The 25,627-nt window shown below is 34.6% G+C and overlaps 4 protein-coding genes and 1 long non-coding RNA gene across 9 annotated transcripts; 3 read left to right on the top strand and 2 right to left on the bottom strand.

Annotated features, from left to right (window-relative positions):
* The first annotated feature begins 68 nt into the window (after nt 1–68).
* LOC116339808 lies at nt 69–3,083 on the top strand. Its single transcript, XM_031765864.1, has 4 exons — nt 69–559; nt 658–855; nt 927–1,306; nt 1,371–3,083. Exons 1-4 carry the CDS (start codon nt 242–244, stop codon nt 2,854–2,856), a joined length of 2,382 nt encoding a protein of 793 aa, XP_031621724.1. The 5' UTR covers nt 69–241; the 3' UTR covers nt 2,857–3,083.
* A 2,257-nt stretch (nt 3,084–5,340) lies between these two features.
* On the bottom strand, nt 5,341–16,293 carry LOC116339478 (serine/threonine-protein kinase Tao). Of its 2 annotated transcripts, none has more exons than XM_031765372.1 (9): nt 16,167–16,293; nt 7,935–9,355; nt 7,322–7,846; nt 6,878–7,240; nt 6,559–6,798; nt 6,296–6,469; nt 5,978–6,199; nt 5,789–5,907; nt 5,341–5,709 (listed from the first exon to the last, which is right to left on the bottom strand). In XM_031765372.1, the coding sequence occupies exons 2-9, from the start codon at nt 9,027–9,029 to the stop codon at nt 5,574–5,576; spliced, it is 2,874 nt and encodes a 957-aa protein (XP_031621232.1). In that variant the 5' UTR covers nt 9,030–9,355; nt 16,167–16,293; the 3' UTR covers nt 5,341–5,573. The 2 variants fall into 2 exon arrangements, with proteins under 2 accessions (XP_031621232.1, XP_031621231.1); XM_031765371.1 differs by having other exon boundaries at nt 16,080–16,210.
* A 548-nt stretch (nt 16,294–16,841) lies between these two features.
* Nucleotides 16,842–19,240, top strand: LOC116339460 (vacuolar protein sorting-associated protein 33A). Its single transcript, XM_031765350.1, has 4 exons — nt 16,842–17,114; nt 17,192–17,580; nt 17,676–18,591; nt 18,665–19,240. Exons 1-4 carry the CDS (start codon nt 17,013–17,015, stop codon nt 19,073–19,075), a joined length of 1,818 nt encoding a protein of 605 aa, XP_031621210.1. The 5' UTR covers nt 16,842–17,012; the 3' UTR covers nt 19,076–19,240.
* On the bottom strand, nt 19,096–24,186 carry LOC116339459 (transmembrane GTPase Marf). 4 transcript variants are annotated; one of them, XM_031765346.1, is made up of 11 exons: nt 23,718–24,186; nt 22,614–23,210; nt 22,258–22,547; nt 21,820–22,050; nt 21,622–21,729; nt 21,472–21,486; nt 21,162–21,278; nt 20,284–21,096; nt 20,048–20,212; nt 19,737–19,933; nt 19,096–19,664 (listed from the first exon to the last, which is right to left on the bottom strand). In XM_031765346.1, exons 2-11 carry the CDS (start codon nt 22,816–22,818, stop codon nt 19,463–19,465), a joined length of 2,343 nt encoding a protein of 780 aa, XP_031621206.1. In that variant the 5' UTR covers nt 22,819–23,210; nt 23,718–24,186; the 3' UTR covers nt 19,096–19,462. The 4 variants fall into 4 exon arrangements, with proteins under 4 accessions (XP_031621206.1, XP_031621208.1, XP_031621207.1 ...); XM_031765348.1 differs by having other exon boundaries at nt 21,472–21,483; XM_031765347.1 differs by having other exon boundaries at nt 22,614–23,044.
* Nucleotides 24,187–24,923: 737 nt separating this feature from the next.
* On the top strand, nt 24,924–25,627 carry LOC116339849. Its single transcript, XR_004201028.1, has 3 exons — nt 24,924–25,140; nt 25,330–25,419; nt 25,543–25,627. It is a non-coding gene; the product is annotated as an uncharacterized LOC116339849 (long non-coding RNA).

Here is a 25,627-nt window from a genome sequence, read left to right as displayed (position 1 = left end):
AAATAAAAAAAAAAAAAAAAAACAACAAATCAGCACAAAACGATTTTTTCCTAGCGTCGCATCTTTCTTTCTGTCGACGTACACTTCGATGATTAAACGCGTGTTTTGTTTGCATCGTTAGATTTTTTTCCCCTGTATAATAATAGCATCATATATTTTTTTTAGTTCTTGGAACTTTACTGGTTTTGAATTGCATGATAAAAGTGTATATTAATTAAGAGAAAACAAAAAAAAACTAAGCATGCCACCCAAGCGAAAACGAGGCAAAAAAAATGCCTCACAAACAGTTCGAAAAACACCGAAACTTCAAACATATAATGACGATGACAACGTTTTTGAAGAAATTTGCCCACCGTTCACACTGCGTTCGAAACTGCGTTCACAAGTGAAGTTGGAGAAAAAGGTGTCGACACCTTCACAATCAAAAGCAAGCTGTCAACCAAAACGGTTACGAGCGGCTAGCGTAAGAACCATATCAAACGGTAATTTGGACGACACGAAAAAACACGTGGATAAAACTTGTAAAATGACCGAAAATGAACAAGATATCGTTATTTCGGTAAGTAATGAATCCATTATTGACAACTACATTTTTACATTATTTTTCTCATCTGTTTTTTGACTGTTGATATCACTTTATTTTAATCGTGATTACAGGATGACGACATTGAGCTTGATTTAACACCAAAGCGAAAGTTATCGTTCGATTCTGATAACGAATGCATCAATCAAGTCAAAAGAAAGAAACCGAATAAAACTATTGTTTTATCTGAGGAGGAAAATGACGATGTCGAAAAAACTTCGAATGGGTCCAATGAAACGAACACACAACTGCAAGTTGAATCATTTGTACAGGTAACCTAACCACACTTTCGGTTCAATTTGATCTTGTTGGGTCGAATATATATATTTTTTTAAATATTTAGAACGATGACAATGCACATAGCGAACAAGACATTCCAGAGGAATCGGTCAATTCTGAATGTGAAATCGAGATGGAATTGGAAATTCCAAGTACAACTGATCTCGAAGCTGAAATCGAAGGTGACATCGAAGCTGAAATCGAAGCTGACATCGAAGCGATTACAGCTACTAACTCCATTGAAAATGATACCGAACCAATTCAATCAAAATCCACCGCATCACAATCGAATGATGTACATTCAGAAGATGAAGCAATGGATGAACGTACAGATAATATTGGCAACAATCAAGAAAATGCTGACTTCGATGAAATTCTCGATATCAATGAACCCGATTTAGATGATTTATTGTTCGATGTAGAAGTCGAAAAATCTTCTACGAGGTAGAATTTGTTTGTTTTGCTCTATTTCACAAATCCAAGATTATTTTTCGTTTTTCGTTCACAGTTCCACTATAATATCGAAGGAAACGAACAAAATGGCAATGCCACTCTGGAAACGACCGGAAAGAAAAACCAAAGGAAAAGAAAAGCCATTAGAGTCACCGGTACAAAGTCAGCTATCGCCAGTACAGAAGGAGCCGGTTTCAGTACAGCAGCAACCTCCACCGTTGAAGCCAATCGTAACCATACATAACAATTTGCTGAAAAATGTAACAGTTACGATTAACAACAGATCGGATAAGATATTGGAACAACCGGCTGCTCCGAATGCAACGATTGGTCCAAAAGCGATCTTCAAGATCCCAGCACGAGTGATTACAAACAAAACAATCAGTGGTGCAGAAAATGTAAGTCGTGATCCAAGAATGGCCATAAGCACTGTACAAAATATCCCTGGACCAGCCAATAGTGTACCAGTTGAAAAGAATGTCGAAGCATCATCACAAGCACCAAACAATGTACAACCACAACGCCTTTCGGTGAAAGATCGTTTGGGTAGTCGAATCAGTGGAAAACCGTTCACACCATTAAATGGTCAAAAAACTGGTTTTATCATAAATAACAGCACAGACGGTCCAATCAATGATACGCCGCCAACGCAACGAGCAACGGGCACAACACCATTTTCAAATGCTCACCGCAACATGGCATCCACCCAAGCACAAATAAATGTACAACAACCACATCCAGATTTGCCAACATTCATGCGAAAAGAATTGGAGCAAAAAAGTTTGTGTGCATTTGAAATGCCATCGTTTGCAACAACTTCACAGCGATATGATCGCATTTTTCATCGTATATTTGAGCGAACGTGCCATCTTAACATGAATGAGGCCTGTCTACTGCCGCACGAATGCCAATTGAATCATCAATTGCCCGATCACAACTACTTCCGTTCCTGCATAAATAAAATGGACCGAAAAAGAGTCATTGACCTGTACGATGAGTTTATGTGCCGATGTCAAAAATTGTTCGATTTTTATTTCGTTGATTTTTGCGATTACTTTGGACAACATGGCTTGACAGATAAATTGAAAAAAATGGTCAACGATTGTAATATGCGCAAAGTCCATTTCCATTTCATTGCCATCGTTGATGGATTCATGAAAACGGGCAAAACATTTGCCGGCGCTCTAATCGAAGTTGTTGGCGCGATAAACCAACGTTCGATTCGTGCATCGAAAGAAATCATAAAATTGGTATTGAATCCGCGCAACAACAACATTAAACCGTTCATCGTAGTTTTGGACTCAATTACCAAGCAAGAAAATTTCAAACTAACCACCGAATGGATCAATCGCATTTTGACAATTCAAATCGATACGGGTATTGCCGAGTTGAGTTCGATTATTTGGCGCATTACCGACTTCACGCGGTTGGGCAAAGATTATGAGAAACTTGATCAGAAATTGTTGGAAAAATTTATGACAGATCCGAGAAATATGCCGGCTATAGGGTCACTTTCGTCGCTTGGAACACCAAGTGTCTAATTGAAGCGCATTCATTTTTATTTCGATACGAATAGAAAAAAAAAATCTATCTAATAACGAACACATATTTTGTTTCGATGAAACATTTTCTAAAAGAAAAAAGAAAACCATTTTGATGGTTGATATTATTTTGCTTAAAGAACCCAATCCTTATTTTACACAAACCATCAATATCATTTTAACACTCTGGAGAATGAAAAATGAATTATAAATAAAGAATTGAATTAGAAATGGTCGGTGTTTGATTTTTTTTTATTATGTGTCCGATTTGATAGGAAAAAGACTGGCGAAGAAGAGGAAAACAGTTCGAAAAAGTATAAAAATCCTTTCCATGTTTTTAACTTAAAGGGCTATGGGAATAAAAAGGATGCAGAAATAAATCAAAAGAAAACCAATTCTCATTTAATATTTGCAATGATTTTTCTGGTTGTTTTTTTTATTTTTGTTATTCATTCATATTTGTCCATTGTTTGCAATTATAATAAATTTGTTATAGCTTTGTTAATTGAGTTTTGGTTACTGTAAAAATCTATCGCTTTCGCTTAAAACGTGTTTATGTGTGTGTTCTTTTTTTTAAATTTCTTGTATTGCCTTATATTCAATTGTCTGTGTCAGAACTGAAATTTAATCAGAATCGGTGTTAAATTTTGCGATTCAAATTCAATATATCTATACTGGGCGAAAGAGAAAGAGAACATTAATTAAAAAAGGTACAAGAAATTATTCCAAATTAGAAAAAAGCGTTTAAAATTAGTTTTTACAAGAACTTTTCACAAAGAAAAATGAACAATATAGCTACAATTTCTAGCTTCTCTCTAATCGTCAAAAACGACCTTTGTTTTTATCCTTTTTTTGTAAGGTAGACAAAAAAATTCATTGAATTTCTATTTATGGTATTTTATGAATAGAATATAGTCAATGTCAAATGTTCCTTTTTTTCTACAGTTTTCATTTATTTTCAATTCTCTCAAAAAACACAATAATCCTATATTTCATTTCATATCAATTAAATTAATACATCATACGGTTCATATTCTTTCTTTATTTGTATCTAGTTGTTGTTTGTTTTTATTTTATTTTATTTTTTTTTTATTTTCATTCAGTTCATACATTGATGAATGGTTCATATTGACGCTTATTTGTAGATTATCAGCTGTGTGGGTGTATTTTCTGTTTTATTTGTTTAATTCGCAAAGTGAAAATACGGGCACGAAATTTGTCGATCGGGTTGTTCATTTCTAGTCGATAGTGTACACATTTAAGTAAGTTTCAATTTCTTTGTCACAATTCTACTTATAAAACAGATGTCCTTAAACGTATGTTGAATATTTTAGTGTAATTTTTTGTTTAAATAATTAAAGACGTCTTTCATGTTCGGCACAAATGTTCGCAATGCGAACGTCCTACTCACAAAACGAAGATGAAAGAAAAATCCTCTCACGAGTGCATAATTTGTATTGAATATCAGCTAAGGTGAGGCTGTTTCTTTTTAGTATAATATCGAAATGGAAAAATAATTTGATTTTTTTTTGTGTGAATAATTTTCATGTGAATGGTTTTACAATTCTTTTACATGGGACAACAAAATGAAATGAGCAAAACGAATTTAACACAATTTTTTCTTTACTTTACAAGATTTGCTATAATTTCTTGAAGTTAAACACAAAACAACATAAAAAATAAGTAACGAGAATGAGCGAGAAATAAAATATTTTGGAATCGATGAAACAACCACGAATGTCGAATGAAATCATTTGTTCAATTTTTGTAGGGAATTCAATTGATTTTTTTTTCTTCTTGTTGTTATTGGAAATGTATTTTCTGACGTGAACATTTTAATTAAAAATTTTACAAAATTTGTAAAATTAATTATATAGTGGTAACATTAACCATCACGAAAAACATTTTCATATTTATATATATTTAATCTCAAAATTGGCAATTCAATCGATTGCAAATGAATGAGAATGGAAATCACTTGTTGCTGTCATGTATTTTTCTTTTCTTATGATGCAGCTGTAGATTTCTCGTCTCACCCTCTCTCTCTCTCTCTCTCTATCTTCTTTCACCAGGAAACAAATGACATGAATTTTGTGTCATATTAATTGAATCAGATCTTCTCAATACTACAAAAAAATAATAATATTTATGCGTCGAGTTTTCCGTTTTTGCGAAATTTATAATGTTCAAACCATAAAATGGTCCGAAAAACTACTACACATAGTGTGTGAAAGATGCGTCAAAGAGTATTAAACACTCGTCTTAAAATCCAGTACTTTTGTTTGTTTCCATTTGAATGAATTTTAACTTTTTTGGTTGTTGTTTGCTTTTGTTTTGTTCGTTTATATCCATTATTCTATACTATGATCTATTTGCATAGATTAAAATTGTTCTTCTCAATTCAAGACAGTATGGTCTTTTTTGTCAAAGTTTTGATTTGATACTTTTGAACTAATTGTTGAATTTTTATAAATAAATTAGGAATAGTTTGTTTGTTTTTCTTTTACTGTACAAGTTAACAGATTATAATTTTCTCTATGAGGTGACACTATATGAATGTGTATTGTAGGAGAGGACGTGGTGAATAGGTAGTTTTGTGAGTGTATGCGTGTGTGAAGCTTAAAATGAGTGTTGATTTTTGTTTTCGGGTATTTTCTTTGATTTTCATTTTCGGTTGTTATTGATTTAAATTAATGCAATTCACTCTCAAATCAATACTATTTCTGGCTTTCGTTTGCTATATATGGAAAACTTGTTGAACTATTGCTATGCGCTAGGCTAATCATCGATCCAGATAAACTTCCCTCCTCATCTGGATAACATTCTTTTGATGATTCGGCCAAAGACAATGAACTGTAACATAAAACAAGAATTTTATTTAAAGTACTCCGGGAATTTTCAATGTTTTTCAGTATTTTTTTTAAGTATCTACCTGAAACCCAATCGAGTTGACTCGTCATCGAATGTTTCCATCTCTTTCTCGTGCTTCTCATTCAATTGTCTTATTCGTTCAGCACGTTCGTTATTGAATTGTTGCAATTCAGCGTCCATCTAGAAATGAAATTTAATTTGAGAATGTCGTGGAATAAGAAGAGCTTAAACTGCATTTTTCATTACTTACCTTATTCTCAAGTAATGAACGTCGAACACTGACTCTGTCTTCAAGTTCTTTTCGCTCGCGATCACGTTGTGACTGCGCTTGCATACGATTTTTACTTTGATATGCCATCAAAATCTCTAATTCGTATTGCAATCGTTCCTTCAATGTTTGACACTCGATCTCTTGACTTTCATCCAATCGTAAGCTTTGCTTTTGCAGCATATCGGCTATGGTTTGTTCATACTGTTAAATCAAAAGGAGAGTTTTATTATTCATATTCACACAATTCACACAATGAAAAAAATGGTCTCTTGATCACGAATATATTGTGTACATTACCTGTTCACCCAATAGAGTTAATTTCCGATGTTGTTCTTCTTTCAATTTCTTTATCACAGCTTTTTGTTCTTCTTTCGGTGTTGTGTGCAATATTTGCGATTTCAATGCCTTATATTGTCTAGTTTGAGTTTTGCACGTTTCACGGAACTGTTTTCGGATCTGTAGCTCTTTTTGCTGCAAAACAAAAATGCATTGCAACATTAGTTTTCCATCCAAATTAAGAATCGAAATCAAAGCAAAAAGAAACAGAAGAAATGATGTACCTTTAAACTCTTGGGCTGTTGTTTCACTTCAGCCGCATGCTTGCGTAATAATTCCTTTTCGGCACGTTCTGTATAATCTCGTTGATTTTGCAATTCAGTTGCATGCTGTTTGGCTATTTGTTCTTCACGCAAATTATGTACACTCTTTTGTTGGCGATATTCTAGTTCTTGTGTTTTTTCATGATGTTTTAACAACATCTCATGTGCCTGCTCCAGTTGTTGTTGTTTTTTGCTCAATTCCTGCATAATAAAAACGATTGAATAATTAAAATGAATTCTCCGTGTGACGATTTTGTGTTTCGATTGCGACGCAACTTACATCGTGCAATAATTGATTTTCTAGCTCATGAAAGATGAGCATTTTTCGTCGTTTGAATTTTCGCATCTCCAATTCAATGTAGCCCTTTTGACCTTTGAGTAGCCGAGTCTCTTCTTGTGCTTCAGCCTGCTTTAGATTATCCTTTTGCGATTGCAATGTTGCATCTCGTTGTCGTTTTGGCGTCGAATCGTCCATCGATAATTCACGTTTCCATCGCTCTTTGTTCGCTTTGTATTCGCGTTTCTTATTCAATTCCCAATTCTTGCGATCGCCTTCCTGTTTCAATGAAATCTCTTTGAACAATTTCTTTTCGGCAGCATTGTGTTGTTTCACCCGTTTTTCTAGTTCTTGTTGATGCTTAACCTGTGAGATAAAACCGAAAAAAAAATCATATTAAAATGTGTGCAAAGTCTACACAGGTTGTCGGCATTTGTGTAAACTTACCGATAATCGATCCAATTCTCTGGTAAAATTATGCAATATCATATCATACTCTTTGTCTAAGGCGGTTTTATGATTTTCCATTTCGACTTTGCATCTCTCTTCGAGCTTAACGAGAGCAGCCTGGTGTTCTCGTCGCATTCTCTTGTAGCCGGACATTTGCTCATGCATTTCCTCTTGCATGTGCTCTTTTTGTTGTTTTGTAACGATGCTGGTCGTTCGTATGGTTGCAAAATTGTTGGCACCATGCTCGGAAACCGCATTCACCATGGCCTGTTGTGGCAAATGATTTACATAATGACTTGAACTAGATCCAGCAAAATTAGGCATTATATTCATTTGATTAATTGAAGATGATGATAGATTTGGCTGTAATTGATGGTATTGATGTTGTGACAATTGCGGTGGCAAATTATTATTCATATTTGCATTGATTGGCGGTGGCATTGGATTACGGTGGCGTGATGATGCCCGTGAAATCGCACCGCCATGATGTTGATTTTGTGGAATTGAATTGCTTGACGAACTCTGAAAGTTTTGCAAAAACAAACAATATTTTAAAAATAAATCAATTAAAAAAAAGAAACCAAAATAATTATTATAAAAAAAATCCTACCTGGCTACTATTTGCCGAAATGCCAACCGATTGAATCGAATGTTCCGACGTAATGCTGTTGCTTTTGCTGCTGTCACCGCCCGTTTGTTCGTCATTTGTTTCCTCCGAATCGCCAATTGTACTCTCCGTTTCGCATGAGTCGACCATTAGAATTTTCTTCATTTTGCGATAGTTCAAATTGTCCAATTCACGTACGGCCGCCTTCGTTCGGGCAATCAATTCAACCAATACGTTTGTCGTTCGTTGCTTCTTAACAATCGGATGCGATAGCAGTTTATAGGATGTGGGCCGACTGAGTGGATTTTTATTGAGGCATTCAGTGACAAAACTTCGAAATGTTTCCGACCAATCTAGTGACTGAAGTGATGGTGCATCATTTTGTGCAATATGATAAAGTGCGGCCATTGCATTCATATTGAAATATGGTGGTTTACGTTCGGCCAATTCGATGCATGTAATACCAAGTGACCACACATCGACTTTGCCATCGTACTGACCTTCGTCCATGGCTAGAATCACTTCGGGCGCCATCCAATACGGTGTGCCCACAAAGCTATTTGCCGGACACTTGATTGCTGCACTTCCAAAATCGGCCAATTTAACAACACCCTGTTCGGTAAGCAAAATATTGCCAGCTTTAATATCACGATGTATTCGGCCCAAACTGTGTAAATAGCTCAAGCCTTGCAGTACACCATCACAGATTGCTGATATCTCTTCTTCGCGCAATGGTCGTTTATGCACTTCAATAATATCAGATGCTGAACCAACACAATATTCCATCACCAGCCATGCGGTATTCTCACGTAAATAGCATCCTTTGTATTCGATCGTATTTGGATGACTTAATTGACGTAAAAATCGAATTTCTTTGAGAATATCTTGCCATTTTTCCATACTTTGTCGTCCAACATACGACATTTTCTTGATCGCAACAATTTCCTTGGTGAGCGTACATCGTGCATAGTACACAGCCCCAAATGAACCGTGACCGATTTCACGAAGATCTTCGAATATTTTTTCTGGATCATGTTTATTAAATAATTCAGCAATTTCCGGATCTTTTAGACTGCCCGGCCTTGCTGCCGATGGCATTTTGGCAACAAATTTCTTATCGTCCGTCACTTTAACGCCGTTTTATCACACACACAATCACGGTCGCTTCCAGCGTTTCTGTTTAATTTGATTTCTTTGTTATGGTTTGTTAAAATATTGCGTCACAATTGCGACTATATGTGTGAGTGTGTGTATTTTTTATTGTTTTAAAATAGGTTGTCGGTAGCCAATTTATTGACTTAGATGAAATAATTGTAATTATAGTTGTTGGATTGAAATGTGAAGATTTTATGCTATTTAATTGTACCCTAACATTTCGATGCAATGCGTTTGCAGTATCTAGTGCAGTGAACGACCTCCATCATCTGCAAATCGAAAGAAGAAGAGAAAAAAAACATCAAAATAATTAAACGATTACAAAATAATAATTCTACGAAAATGGTACACAAAACAAAAATATTTGGATAATTTGTTGCTCGATTTTTGTGTGGCGGTGGTAGTGACGGCCTTCAATCCATCAAATTTTAGATTAGACGTGGTTTTTCACATTACAATTTCATATGCTTACTTTCGCTTTCCATTTGAAATAATAATAAAAACCAACAACAAAAACCGCAGTGCATTTCACGTGCTCAACATCATAAATTTAATTATGAGTCCCATTGCTGCTTTACACTGAATGTGTATTTGCACACAAAGTCAAATAAAAGCATTTCTTTCAATTTTGTTGGATGAATAAAACAAAATTATGATTTTGCTTTCAATGGAATTAAAATGTGCAGTCTTAGTCACGCTCTCTTCGATACTTTGTTGCTCAATGTGGCGGCACGGATATCGCCGCCGGAATAAAAGATGTATGCGCTTGAAATATAAGCCAATTTATCATCACCATCATCATAATTACTTCAACGAATGTGTGTAAAGGTGCACATTTAAAAAAAAGACTGTAGCACCAATAGAAAGACGTAAGACGATGTAAAAAGCTCTTCATTGAAGAATTATTATTTCAGATCGGGTGAAAACCAAACCCATGGATAATATGCGCATCGACTGCATATTTGCATATTCTCCATAATAAAATTTATTGGACCGAATGATTGGATTCATTTATTCGAGCAGAAAATGCAGAAAATAAACCGATTTTGAGCACATTAAAAACGACCATGAACACCTCATTGAAACGAGACTCAAGTATTTGATTTTCTTTATCACAAAATCAATTTCAATGTTTTTTTTTAAGAAAAAAAAAACACAATTTTCATGATAAAATTTGCGAACATCGAAAAATAAAGATAAATCATTATTTTCAATTTAAAATCATGGCCTTTGTTTTGTTTGTCGTCGTCATCTCTTTTCGCACGGAACTTATGCAACATTGCTGTTGCTTGCAAATAAATAAATGAGTGTCTATTTAAGCTTTAATGAAAATGACACTGTTTGTTGTGAGATTTAATAGAACCCATCATCACGATGGCGACATCACTTGTCGCTTTGTGCATGAGCGCTTTTCCAGTGGGAAAAAATTGTTGATAATCGACAACGAGTAAAAACAGTCGTCAATTGTGTATGGTGTAAACAGTAGTCTTGATTGATAACAACAGCATCCATTAACATCTGTTTACGAAAAAAAAGAAGTACAACTAAAACAAACTAGCCGAACAAATGAGTTCGATTTGATACGCTCCGGTGTTTCATTATTGCAAAATGTAACTATTCGGTTAAAGAGCATGATTGATGAATGCGTCACAAATGTTATTTGCTGTCTCAGTGTAACGATAAGCGCGATAGACATTTTTTAATAAACAGCACATTTCAAACGTGCGATTGAATCATACATATGTGATATCGATCAAGGTTTCGGTGCGGTGTGAATCAATTCTTTTTTAAAGTCATGGCGTTTGGCTGCTCTTTCTCCCTCTTTTACACTTTCTTTCCCTATATCTCTTTCTCTTTTTCTCACACTCTTAACTCACAATCATTCGCAATGAAATCAATGTTTTCAATTAGTATCTATTTATATTCGTGTTAACGCACATAGAAAAAAAGAGCAATCGCAGAAACCGTTCGTATTGTGCGAAACACGGATTTATATATTGGATTGTCGAGCATGAAAATCGTCACATAAACAAACACGAATTGATACGAATCGAGGAATAAATATTGGAATTATTATGAGCAACTAGAGAACAAATGCGAATTTTATAGTGGCTTGTAAACACGTTACTTTTACTTTTTTCCCTTCTTTTATTACATAGTTATAGGCACGCAATTAAACTAAACTTCTCATTTGCATTTAATGATTGAAAATGTCACCACACACACAATATATCTGGTTACTATATAACGCAATCGATCGTCAATTCCGCATAAGTGAATAAAGCCACACACACACATCGCACAAATTGCCATTTAGTTTTTAGCACTTTGTGCTTTTTCTTCCTCTATAGTACTTATTGATTTGCTATCGAATGAAATGTTGTTAGAAATACCAATTGATGATAGCATCGATTGACTTTTTCACAAAGTCCTGTTAATCATCATTAACAATGTCTCTCTTTCTCGCACTTTATGTTTAATTGTTTTTTTTTTTGTTTGTTTGTATGGAACGAAATAAACAGAAGAACAATTACTGTTAAATCCATACAAATGTGTCGGATAGAAGTTTCAAGCGATAGATTGGAGCATGCGTGCGTGAGTAGTTGCGGGTGAGACACAAGCAAAACGCGTGCCCAAAATATTAAACGTAACATAGGAAATTGGGAGCCGGGTGGTGTTCAAGTGACATGCACATCGATCGGAATACACAAACACAGACATACACACCCGTAACCAAATGTAACCAAATGTAATGCAGAATAAAAATGTAATTGAATTGAAATCGGGGAAACAGAAACAGTAAAACGAAAAATTATATATGGAACGATGAAAACATACAAAGTGTCAATAGCGTCTGGTGAGACTTGAATACGATATGAGAGCAAGACAGAGACATGCAAGAAACCCAATCGCGGCAAATGCACCGCAGACAAAGTCGGCAAATTTCAATGAAGCTAACACGCGTAATGACATATTTCTCTTTGGTGTGTTCTTTCTCCATCTCTTTCTCTCTGCCTTTCTTTTCTACTTTCAGTCTGCCTCTCCCTTTTGCTCTCTCGCTTTCGCTCTCTTTCTTTCTCTCTCCCTCTCTCTGTGTGTTTCATATTTATTTTTGAACGTATCAATTTACTTTGTTTTGAAAAGAACACGAAGCGATTATGCCTTATCAACGTTTTATTTCTTGGGTTCGTTGGCTTCCAAATGCCATACATTAAAATGCATATTTTGTTGTTTGTTTGCATGAGTCGTTCAATTTATCGTTGTGTTACACATTTTCTCCAGTCTAATTTTAAAGATCTCAATTGTGTCAAACACAGATGCCAAATTATACAGCATTCCAATTGGGCCAGACAATGTAAATGACCATTCAGGTAAACCACCGTAGACCCTTGATAAATCTTGAAACGAAATTGATTTTCAAATGAGCCGAAATTGTGCGCTATTGAAAGATGAACTCCAAGCGGTTATATAAAGAACCAAACGATATAAACGAGAGCGAGTTTTACTCGATTATACAAATTCCATGGAATTTAGCTTGTCTATAATGAGCTCATTTTGATAAGAATTAAAAGGCAAATTCCTTAATAATTTGCCTAATTAAAATAATCGCTACACATTCTCCAGACAATAAAGAAGAAGAAGAAACAGTGATTTTTTTTTGTGTTTTTCTTAAACATTGCATATCGAAGTGCCAACAAAAAATAACATAATGAATAAATTCGTCTTATCATTTCTCGGTATGGTACGATGATTTGTGCACACGCGCAAACTGTGTTTCATCGCTTTTATCCCCCGTATGGAATTCTGTCAAATATTTGAATGGAATAATCACAAAACTTGAATGGAATATTTGATTACATTGTAGAACCAATTGTTTTAGCCCGTGCTGATGAAACAACAAAATCGATTTTTCCAAACTTTTCGGCCGAAAAACGTATTTCATTCAATTGAAAAATAAATGCCACATTTGAAAAGTGCACACGGGCCACTTCATTCATCAATAATAACATCATCGTTATTGGTTGTGATTTTGTAGATCCGATTAAGCCATATATGGCACACGAATACGAATGCATAATACAAAGTCTCAGTCATATGCCCTCTGAATCGTTTGGTTGAACGAAAAACTTTGTGAATTTGAGCAGTCGATCTTGAGAAAACCACAATCGATCGAAATAAATTAATGAGATATGAAGTGAATGAATAAGAAAAAAAGAGAGATTCATTTTGAGACCGATCGTTGATTTCACGCATCAACGAATCGTTCGGTCAAAAAATTAAACAGCACGATGACCATATGGCGACAATGCTGCTTTGGTGGTTTTTTTTTCTTCAAATATTTCCGACTAAATCAGCCAAAGCAATCAAATGTAAATGTTCTTGATTTCTTTTCCACTTAAAAGTTGTATCTATCTATCCATCTATCAATTGATGCAAAATCCAAACAATTTTGACCTCTTTGCAGTAAAAATAAAATTATTTACAATCGGCATTTTATGTGCATTCGCTATTTTATTTTCTTCGGTTTGCTTCACGAGAATTTCATTGGTGGCATTTTATTTTACTCATTCAATTTGAATAGAGAGTACACCATCAGTGAATTGACTTCTTCTTTCTCATATTAGTTCCAATGAAACGAAAACACACTGTTTAATTATACAAATATTTTAGATCGTTTCTGAATCACAGACAAAAATATATGTATAGGCTGTATGCACACACCAATACTACGGTGTTAGGTAACTTTCATTCAAAATGGCGATTCCATACAAAGCTCACAGTCGGTCGGTGCTCGCCTATACAAATTATTATTCCAGTGTGTTTTTGAGCATGTTGCATTTGTGTTAGTCACTCTGTTTAGCACTAAAACCGAGCATGTGTGTATCTCTCTCTCTCTCTATGTGTGTGTGTATGGTTTTATTTGTGTTTCGCCGTTTGTTATTACATATTGGCAGCACACTGAATAATGGAAAAGATACAGAGCGATAGAATTGAGATAGAGACAGAGAGAGAGAAGAGTAAAAAAAAAGATGAACACATAATCGCACCACTTGCATTTAACATCAACAAGACAGCACGAGCAAGCAAAAACTAGAACATAATTACTAAATGAAAACATCAACTTTTTTTTCTCGTGCAATTTAATAAAAAAAGAAGAAGACGAAAAAAATCGAGTGTGCATATAGCATCATCCTCTCTCACTCTCTCTCCGTGTGTCGATTGAGTTTTTCAAAATGGATTTTATTGCATGAAAAAGACGAAAGTCAAAGCAGCAAACTAAAATCTATAATTAAAATGTTTATTTTGTGAGCGATGGCGACTACCGCAAGAGATTTTATTTTATCATACATTCAATCTTTATGGATTTCCCTACTCAACATATCACACACTCAATCAGCTCTGCACACTCATCTTTTTGCTCATCACACTCATCATTTGAATTTTGTACACAAACACATTTGATAAGAAAATGTGGGCCCATTCAAAGCTAACTTCTTGGAATACTCTAGTCAACGTTCCTTCTTCTTCTTATTCTTCTGTTTTCGTATGTTTTTTTCCCTTCAAAGGTTTTGCCTTGACAAAAGCAGCCAAAAACATATTTGGATTAACTCGGTATTGATTTGGGTCGGTTTTGTTTTTCCCGATCCCCATCCGGAAACATAAAGACTTTAATTGAGATATTCCGTCGTTTCAGCAGCAATTAAACATCTACTCTTTTCATAATTGATTGATGTTTTTGTAAAGTTTCAACAATAAACAATATTTGCAACAAATGACTTTCAATAATGAGCTCGCCGTTCAGCATGCACATACACACAATAAAATACATAACACACGTATAGATCTCGCGCTCCGTACCACACAAATACCACCAATCATATTTATAAAGCGACGTTTAAATGTGATTTAATTCACATTGAACAGTTTACAAGTATATATACACGATATTCCGTCAGTACATTGGCAAAGGCATAGGTAAAGGGCGTTGAATTTAACAAAACAATTTGTCTCACATCTCTCTTTCTCCTCATGTATGAAATTTAGAGGAACAAAAATCGCTCAACAATCATTTTTCAACGATGTGCTAATATTATTATTTGGAGTTGTTTTTTTTTTGGTTCATTTTTTTTTCTATTCCTGTTTGCACGACACAATTTCATCAATCACTGTATATATGTCGATTTGTATGAGTGGTTTGTTTTTTTTTCTCAAAATTCGAATCGATATTTGTATATATTTTTTTTATTTTTGAAGAGAAGACGATGAAAGAGAGAGAGAGAGAAAGATAGAGAGTGAAAACATCACATCAATTGTATGGTTGCGAGTAAAAACTGCCGCAAAAGCAATTAGAGACATCGAATGTTTGTGAATATAGGAGTTGGCCCGATGTGGTGTCGTTCTCATTGACATTTATGTTGTTTCATTCTACTGTTTTTTTTCAGTGTCTCTCTTCTTTTCACAGTATTATTATGATGTCAAACCCTTTTATTTCTCCGTTCAATCACATTGCCACATATATTAAATTCAATCTTGTTTCCATTTCCATGTTGGTTCTTTTAAAACAATCAAACTTTAGATTTTCACCAGCCACAACATATTCAATATCCATCACTACCAACCAACCACACATACGTTGTTGTTGTTGTGTGTGTTTTTTTTTATTTCATTCATTTCGTAAACAAAACCAATTTTAATAAGCCTTGCCTTTTCTAGTCGATTATCATGCTAATTGTGATGTTTTAAACTGAACTGATTTGATTAATTTTGCTGTATTCTAATCCGGATGACAAACATACGCACATCAAACACGAAATTTTCATTTAAACGAAGCAAAAAAAATATAGAAACAAATTTCCGAACAACGTACGAATGAACGACCGAAATATATTATTGACTTTAACTTAAATAAAAAAAATGTATCACCACAATATCCAATATAATTTTCTATGTTGTTTAAAACGAAAAAAAAAATTGAAATTGAAAAAAACATACAACAAAATTTTCACGATTTATGTATTTGATATTATTCTTTTCTTTAAAACTTTTGATTAATTGAACATAAACTGAATGGCAACGCACAATAAAAACCAAGAAAATATGGTTATTCCATTCGTCGATTGCACGGCAAATATATTAAATTCTTTTTATTTCGTTTATTTTTTTTTTCTTTTCCTCACTTAGCTGTCTCCACTACTGCTCGGTGTCTATCTTCTTTTTTTTCGTGAAACCTTTTTTTCTCTCTCTCAACTTTCCGTTCGTTGGAAGGCTTTGATAAATATGTGTGTGTGTGTCGCTGTGTGCGTGCATTGATGTGTACGTGCTAAGTGTTTGAATGGTATGAGCGTAAATACATCCATTTGTCGATATATTGGTGAACATTTCGGAAATGGAAAGTCACACACGATAATGCGATTGAGTTGTCTGTGAATGTTGCATGATTTTCAAAGTGCCCGATGCGATTATGTTTTACATTAAATTGCTCTTGGAATTTCCTTTATTTTTCACAAAATTGATTTAATATGAAAACCATAGACACCTTATTCATTTTGCGGTGTGTATTTCTGTTTTATAATTTATTTACCAATAATGTGTGCATTCAATTACAATGTTAGCTGTGAAAATGACTTGCGCATTAACAGATTCCGACATCCGACACCATCCCATTCATCGGGCAATATATTTTGTGTGTGTTCGGATGTCACACTGACTCATTCAATGCATTTGTCATATTATCAATTTGACAGCTGAGTCTTACGAAAAAAAGAGAGAGAAAAAAAAACAGAATAGAAATGTCAATTTTGAACGACACAATTAAATAACAAAAAAAAGGGGAGTCACAAAAGACGACGAAAGCTATAAATTATAAAAATAAAGAAAAACTAAATAAGTCGCAATTGGATTTGTTAAAAGTGATATGACTCAAGCATGTTTCCACATTTATACGGATTTCGCGTGAATATTTCACTGTTTCAAGAGGCGGCAAGCAAAGAATTATTAGAAATACTTGACAAATGCGAAGGAACAAAGGTTTGTAATTGCGTTTTGATTTCGGCTGTAATTTTATAGTCATCGTTTGATATTCCATTTTTATGCTATGACAATAGGCCATTGTATGGGATGATTCATTGTCTGGACCGGTTGGATTGGTGACAAAATATGCATTTCTCAAAGAAAGAAATGTTACGAAAATGCTACCATTGCGACCCGGCGCTTTGCCCGATGTCGACGTTCGAAATGTCATCTTTATCACCAGACCTAATTTGAAGCTGATGAATTATATCGCTGAAAATGTGCACAGCATCGATAAGAGGCAAAAAAGCGGTTCAAGTAAAGAATTATTTTTATACTTTTTACCCAGAGTGTCAACACTGTGCGAAACACAATTGAAGAACAAAGGCGTTTATGGTAGTTTTTCACATGTTGGCGAATTCAATTGCGATTTCTTTCCCGTCGATAATGACTTACTTTCGATGGAATTGAAAGACACCTTTCGGTAATTCAAATTTTTTTTTATTCGCTTTGAATTTGGTAGTTTTAGTCGTGAAACCGTATCTTTGTGTATCACTAATATTGCGTTGTAATTGACAGTGAGTTATACATCGAAGATGATCCAACGGCTATTTTTCTATCGGCCAAGGCCCTGATTTCGTTGCAACAGTTGTATGGTCGCATTCCAAAGATTAACGGCAAAGGAAATGATGCAAAGAAATTGTGGGATCTACTGAAAATCATGGGGCAAGAAGAACTCACATCGAATGCAATGGGAAAGGGGGCAATAGATCAACTGTTTATTGTGGATCGTTCGGTTGACGTAATGAGCGCATTGGCCACTCAGCTTACGTACGAAGGCCTCATTGATGAATACTATGGCATCAATCAATCAACTGCACATTTTCCATCTGATCGATTTTCATCGTCGGACGAAAGTGGTTTACAAGGTTCCGTATCCGATAAAAAGACGATCATTTTAAATTCGAGCGAAGAGCTGTACACGGAACTAAGAGATAAAAATTTCAATGCCATTGGACAGATTCTGTCACGACGTGCCAATGAAATCAGCAAACAATTGGATGAACGTCACAACGATAAATCGGTACAGGATATAAAGCGATTTGTTGAACGATTGCCAAATATGATGGCCTATAAAAAGTCATTAACAACGCACACAACAATCGCCGAACTACTGAAAGAAGTCACATCGTCAGATGAATTTTTGGATGAACTGGAATGTGAACAGGAATTTTTGGTTTGTTCAGATGTCGACAAAGTAAATCCATTCATTGAAGATTTGATTGCTAATCAAGCGCCATTTAAAACGGTTATACGATTGATTTGTATGCAAAGTATTGGCGGATCGGGTTTGAAACAAAAAGTTCTCGATTATTACAAAAGGGAATTGATCCAAGTTTACGGAATCGAGAAGCTACTTGCAATTAGCAATTTAGAAAAGGCTGGATTGCTAAAAGTTCAATCTGGAAGCCGAACATATGCTGTTGTACGGAAGGTTGGTAGATTTTGATTGTGAATATCAGAATTCATTTTACTTAAGATATTTACTATTTTTCTCGAAAAAACAGACTCTCAAACTAACCGTTGAAGATACAAATGAAGTGACACCAAACGATATAAGCTACGTGCACACATTCTATGCTCCTTTGACCATTCGAATCGTTGAACGCGCACTTAAGCCGAACGGTTGGCAGTCGTTGAGTGATGTGTTATCATGTTTACCGGGACCAGCATTTGAAGACTATCAATCAAATGGTCAATCAGCACTGTCTACAACGCGTCGTGGGTCGTTCAGTAGTGAAATGTCCCAATCTGACACGCCCAAAGTGATATTGGTATTCTTTCTCGGCGGTTGCACTTTCGCCGAAATATCTGCACTTCGATTTTTATCGCGACAGGAAGATAATAACGTCGAATTTGTGATTGCAACGACCAAATTAATCAATAAAAATACATTTTTAGATAGTTTAATCGAATAATACTAAGATCGAATCAATCATTCATTCCTTTACTGTTCAATTGTTTTATTAAATATATAGTAATTCAATTTACATTCGACAATTGTCAATGCTGCATTTAATGCTAACGCTAACTAATTGTTTTCAAAATCAAATGTTACTACATGATTATATCGCTTTCTGAAATCTCTCCTGTGTTTGTGTTTTTTTTTCATAATAATTTCTAAAAATTTGTTTGGCCTAATTTTGCCGGATACCGATCAGAAATGAAATAGATAGATTCAACTGAAAGAAATTATGACATTTTTTGCTCGAAGTTTTTTTTTTGCTTCAAATATGAATCAACATTTTTGTTTTTACAATTAAAACAAATGAATTAGATACCCCTTATCGTATTGGGTTGGCAATTCAATTTGGTCGTAGATAATTTGTATCAAAAATATCTAATTCGCTTGAAATATAATTTGCTTTGTTGCGTAGAAGTTTAAGATTCTTTTGATTTCCTTCGAGTATAGCGAGTTCAGCCTCAATTTTCTTCAATTCTTCGCTCATGTCTCCGGTAGCAGTGTCAACAACACGACACAAACGAGCAAATGTACCCGAGAGCTCTCTGAAAGAGACACACAACTAGATTAATTTTTTGAACTGAAAAATGTCAAAGAATTGATCGAAAATCACTTACTGTTGCACTTGATGACTGCAATTTGATGATGTCAGATCTACGATTAATTTCAATTTTCTGGTCGCGTGACGAACATATTGCTCTTTGAATGTTCGCTCTTTAGCCGAATTATTCCAAGAGAGGCGCTCGTAAAAGTAGACACAACCGTATAATGCTCCAATACCAACTAACACACGCCATCCAACTGTCTTCAGCAACTGTCAAATCAAATGAATTTTTTAATCGACATTTTATTGGAATTCTTTCATTTGAATTCAATATTTTTTTTCAACTTGAATGAAAAATGAGCAATTAAAAAAAATTTCACTTACAAATCCAGCGACGACAAGACCCCCAACGGTGCCTTGTGATCCAATCGATGCCATTGCAAATCGTGATATCACTGAGATTTGTTCCTGCGAAATGCCTGTTTGTTGAATAAGGCCATGATGAGGTACATTTGGTTCGTTTGTAATTGGGCTTAGTACGTTTGGAATCTGTGAACAAAGCAAACGAAAATGTTTGAAAAACAAAAAAAAAAAATTAAAAGTGGTGTGTTTTAACTTACACTTGCTGTGCTATTTTGTCTGTTATTATACATGATAGCATTTTTGTTTGGATGCTTCTTGGCTTTACCGGTAAATCGTTGAATCATCGCAGTGATACCCCATGAAAATTTAAATTCCAAATCCTCTTGAAAATCGGCGCACAAATTTTGACAATTTAATGTGTAAAACATTTCGAATGGTTGTGTTCGTGCGAGAATTTGTTTGCTTTGTTGTTTGATACTTTCGGTTGGTATGAGTGAGTGCATTCGTTCGGTCATTTCACGTTGAGCGGTTTCGATATTCATAGCTAATGCGGTCGATAGGCGTGACTTAAGATTTGACCCCAATCCACTTTCAACATGACCATTTATTTCCTTTTTATACACATTCAAAACTAACGGTTCGGTATGGAACGGCAAATTAAATTCATCAACTAACACATTCAATCGCCATATTTCTTCGTTTAATGCTTTTGATACTTTCTGTTCAACTTCTTCGACCATATTGTGGATTTTCAATTTCATTTCACGTGTGATCGACATCAATTCCTGTTCGGTGTGACCAATGCGATCGGTTAGCTGTGCCCTTTGCTTCTGTTTTTCATTTCGAATTGAACCGGCTCTTTCATAGATTTCATCAAGCATTTGATGCATTTCATTTGCAATCGTTTTTCCACGTGAACTGTGCTGCTCAAACTTTGTTTTCACCGCACTCTTCGATATGCACTCTTCGAACTTACGTTCAAAATCTTGAAACTCAAAGTAACGATTTGAAAAACCGTCAGCAAGAGCACCACCAGAGGGTGGCTGTCCCTTTGATTCGCAAATACGTGCCTAGAATGAATAGCAAAATGAAGAAACTCTTGAGAAATGTTTGAATGTTGGGGGGAATAGCCTACCTGAAGTGTTTCACGTGCTGACACAAAGAATACTCGTTCATCGGCTTCCTTCGGAGCGCAGACTTTCAATTCTTTAACTAAGAAATCGATGCAACGCTCTTGATGTTGTGATTTCACCTGGAATAATAAAGTAAATTATTAGTCAAATGATGACAAATTGAAATTTGTATCAGTTTGATGCAAAACATAAAGATGATCATGAGAAATCATAAAATCGTTTTCGTTTCTACTTTGGTAAAATAATTGAATGGAAAGTGCTTGCAAAGCTTCTTTAAATTATACAATCGAAACTTTTATGCTATGCACAAACCTTATCGAAATCCTTCTGAATACAAATGGGATTTTTTGTTTCAAATTCGTTCGAAACGGGTACAAAAAAGAGAAAGGACACTAAGTGAAAAAAATGTTCCTCTAACTTGAATTTACATGAATTTTATGGTCTTGAACACCAAACACTTACCGACTCCAAAAATTCTGGTTCGTTTGCCGATGCATCCCAGCGATTCATTAAAATGAATACATTCGGTTTTGATAAACGTTTCGACACTGTGTGGAAGAATTGCTTTTCCTGCATTAAATAAGAAATCGCATAGATTGGTAAATTTATAGGAAATGCTAGATAATTTGATAGTAAATTGTTCACACATGAAAAACTAACCGCAATTGTCATAGTCGATTCTGAATTCAAGACCAGTACAAATACATCGGCATCCAAACAATGGTTATCGATCCAATCATCAAGATTTGGCGAAACATCAACACCAGGAGAGTCCACAAATACAACGTCGTCTCTCAACAAACTGCAACGCTCACGAGGCCAAAAGATTCGAATTTTTGAACTTTCGCACAATTTTTCTTGGCAAAGAGCGTTTGCTAACTGTTGCACATTCTGTAAAAATGATGTCATCGACAAAAATGGTTATGATGCAATTTTTTCAAACATTCATCTCAGATATTAAATTCAAACTACGATGTATAACTAGAATTGTACAGATGTTTATCTGTACTTTTGATGTTTTGTGACATCACACTACAAACAAACTTTTTATACCGAAAAAAAAAAACAATTTATTCAATTTAGTGTGCGACAACTTACGGTAACATTAAGTCGTTCGTCGGAGCCTTCTTTGACCATGTATGCTTCGTTGCCGTCGACTCCTTCGACTTGACAGAAACAATTTGTTGTGTGTCCGATGCCCGATGGTAGAATTTTCTCACGCAACATCGCGTTAATCACGGAACTTTTACCATTACTTGTGCGTCCAAAGAATGCGACTTTCATGTGATCTCGATTCAAAACTTGTCGTATTGCGGCCACTTTGTGCACATAACTTTGAAATTGTTCGGATTCAGCTTTGTCGATGATTGCAATCTCGGCATTGTGATCTATAAAATATCGAGTGGCATTGCCGGTAATTTATATTTGGTGTTTACATAATAATAAGTACTTACCATCCATAAAGTGTGCTGTTTCAACGACATACTCTTCAATTTCGCCAAAAATGTCATTGATTTTCTTTTTAGCTTTGACGAAGATCTGTAGTGGTGAATTTTCGTAGGCAACGTTATGTAGTGAACGATCCAATCCGTTTTCATGCGATGGGGACCCAAGATTTCCAGACATGATCGATAGGGTTCGATTCAAATAAACAGCCATAATACAATGTTCAATGCGTTGCACAGAATTTTGTTTGTTTTTTTTTTATTTAAATTTAGTTTGCAATGAATCCGTTCGCGAGTAGTTGTTTTTTTTTTTAATTTTGGGGTTATGTTTTTTATTCACATAAATTACACCACAACGGAATCGAACAACACAATTAGGAGAATCTTAAATTCAATAGTTTTTATGTTTTGTTGGTTTGATTGTCACTTCTTGTCAGCAACTTAAACAAGTTTGAAATAACAACAAAAAGAAAAATAAATTTTACCAATTGCAAATGAAATATCTGAACAAAAATGAAAAATCTTGAATGGTGTATGTGTTTTCTTTACTGGTGTTGTAGCTTTTTTTTATGAACGTGGATAGTGCTTACAAACTGAAGATTACAACTGAAAAAAGGCATAAAAATCAAACATAAAACATAAGTGAAAAGTTGCCGATGAAGTTAACGATTGCGACGAACATTGAAACAGCGAAACTATGCGATGCATTGATTATCGATTTTTCTCCAAATATATTTGAAGAAAATCATCCATTTCAATTGATCCGACGGTCGATATTTGTTTTTAGAAACAAGTCTCAATGCGAATTCAAAGAAAAATCAATGATGCACACGGCACTAGAACGTACTATTGATGAGCACCATTTAAATCGATTCTTCTAAGTACGACGTCAACTAAACCAATCATAGTTTTTTTTGCATCTTAATTTTGGCACAAAAGCTGGATACGACCGATTTCAATCGCAATGTCTAAATTTAGCTGTTTCAATGAGCAACGTAGTAAAAAAGACAACAACACAAATAAATGACATTTAACAATATCGAAGCAAATACGAACAACGGAAAATTCGAAACTCGTCTTCAATACATTTCGTCATTCTCATCAAAAAATTACCTGATTATTTTCAGATCCAAAATCAGACATAATCGAATCTCACTATTGCATCTGAGCCAACATCACCTTTTTGCACTTTTTTTTTCAAATTAACAACGGGAGAAAATAAATATGCAAAACTTTGTTTCGTTCTATCACACTTATGGTCGTCGCAACAATTTTGCAAATAAAATTCAATCTCTCTCAATTGATGTCAATGAAATTTCACATCCACTCATGCAATATTACAATTCTTCGACTCAATGGTTATCTGGTTGAATTGTTGAATAATGGATTTTAAATCATTGTGTTGCCGTTTTGACTCTATTTTGTTTAATCACAATAACAAATAGTCGTTGTCGTCGTTGTGTGTTACACAAAAGTGAAATAAAAATTGAATTGCTCCGATGAAAATTATAAAAACGCGTGATGTAATAACTAACTTTGACAGTTCAGATTCATCGCTCCTTTCTATCTACCGTTTACTCTCTTTCCATTTTTATCACATGAAGTTTGTTTTGACAGTTGCCAGTGCGCAGTAACTGATGCGGAAAAAATAACGCTGCGTTATAACGCTGATTTTCATTGGAAGCGCGTTTACATTGGAAGCATGTATCATTTGATTTGAAAACGGTTTCTGTTATCATTTATCAGTTTAAATCAACATTTGTTTACAAAATTGTCAACTTTTTTGCACCATTCAATTTCAACGCAACCAAATCGAAGACATTATTTTTGCCCTCAAAAGTGTGAATAATAATTTCACGTAGTTGTGGTGAATGTTGAACCAGTGACTGAATTCCATCAGTAGAAATAAAACTAGAAAACATGTGTTCAAGATTTATAAGTCTTTTTGCCAGTATGTCTAGATCATGAATGGAATAATTGTGGCACACGGAATAGTTCAATTTCACTTCACACAGCATATCAATCAATGATAAGTGGCCACTATGAAACCTTTGACGTATCTATGCCACTCCATTGAACACAACGTAATATACGACTTCATAAGATAAATGGAGACGCTTGCAGAAGCCTTTCGCATAAAGTTTCTTCACATATTCAAAAAGAGTCGGTCTGGACAATTTAAGCTTAAAATCATACAGTGTCAAATCATTTTGTATTGAGAGCGAAATGTAAAATCGCTGGTTTCGATGGTTTTGGTTGAAAAATATTTTGAGTCCCTTTAATTCTTCATTGTCATTAGACTAATAAAAGAACTAAAATATATCAAAGCTGCATAATATCAAATGTATCTAAATGTATTGTTTGTGTGTTCGTTTTTCATTTCATCACTAAATGCACATTCCAACCGGTGCAGTTAACGGCTATGACAGCTATCGGTTAAGTTTTCAAATGTCACACACTAGTATACTACACACGTTTTATTCAGTTCAAATCGAAAATTGACAACCGACAATTTAACCACAGAGCTGCATTCATTGTTAGTTTAATTGTTTGTGTGCATATTTTGGTATATTTAAAAAAAATTGAAGCAAACATATTAAAATGTATTGAAACCTGCAAAGAAATGCAAACACAAATAAATTAAGAGGAGACATATTCACCTTACTTCATTTATTACACTCATAGAATACGCACGTTCATTTCATTTCTATCTATTTTTCTGCAGCTTACTTTACAATAAAACAAAAGTAACACATAGTCATGGTGACGAATGAAGAAACAAGATTTGATCGTATGGATCCCGAAAAAATTCTGGGTAAGAGATTGAATTATATGTTCATAAAATATTCTTTCTTTCACATTTTTTGAACTTCGTCTTTTTTGAAATGTTTTTTTTAAAGAAAAAAATATGAATTATTTTATTTTGTCTGTCTCGCAGGCGCAACATTCATAGATGGTGAATTGGTGTTCCTTATGAAATGGAAAAAATCTGAGAAAACTGATTTGGTAAAATCGACATTGGC

The sequence above is a fragment of the Contarinia nasturtii genome, unplaced genomic scaffold (genome assembly GCF_009176525.2).
Source record: "Contarinia nasturtii isolate CC-2019 unplaced genomic scaffold, AAFC_CNas_1.1 Cnas_scaffold_533, whole genome shotgun sequence".
Taxonomy (NCBI): Eukaryota; Metazoa; Arthropoda; class Insecta; order Diptera; family Cecidomyiidae; genus Contarinia; species Contarinia nasturtii.
Note: the sequence above shows the minus strand (reverse complement) of the source record. Positions and strands in the feature narration are given on the sequence as shown.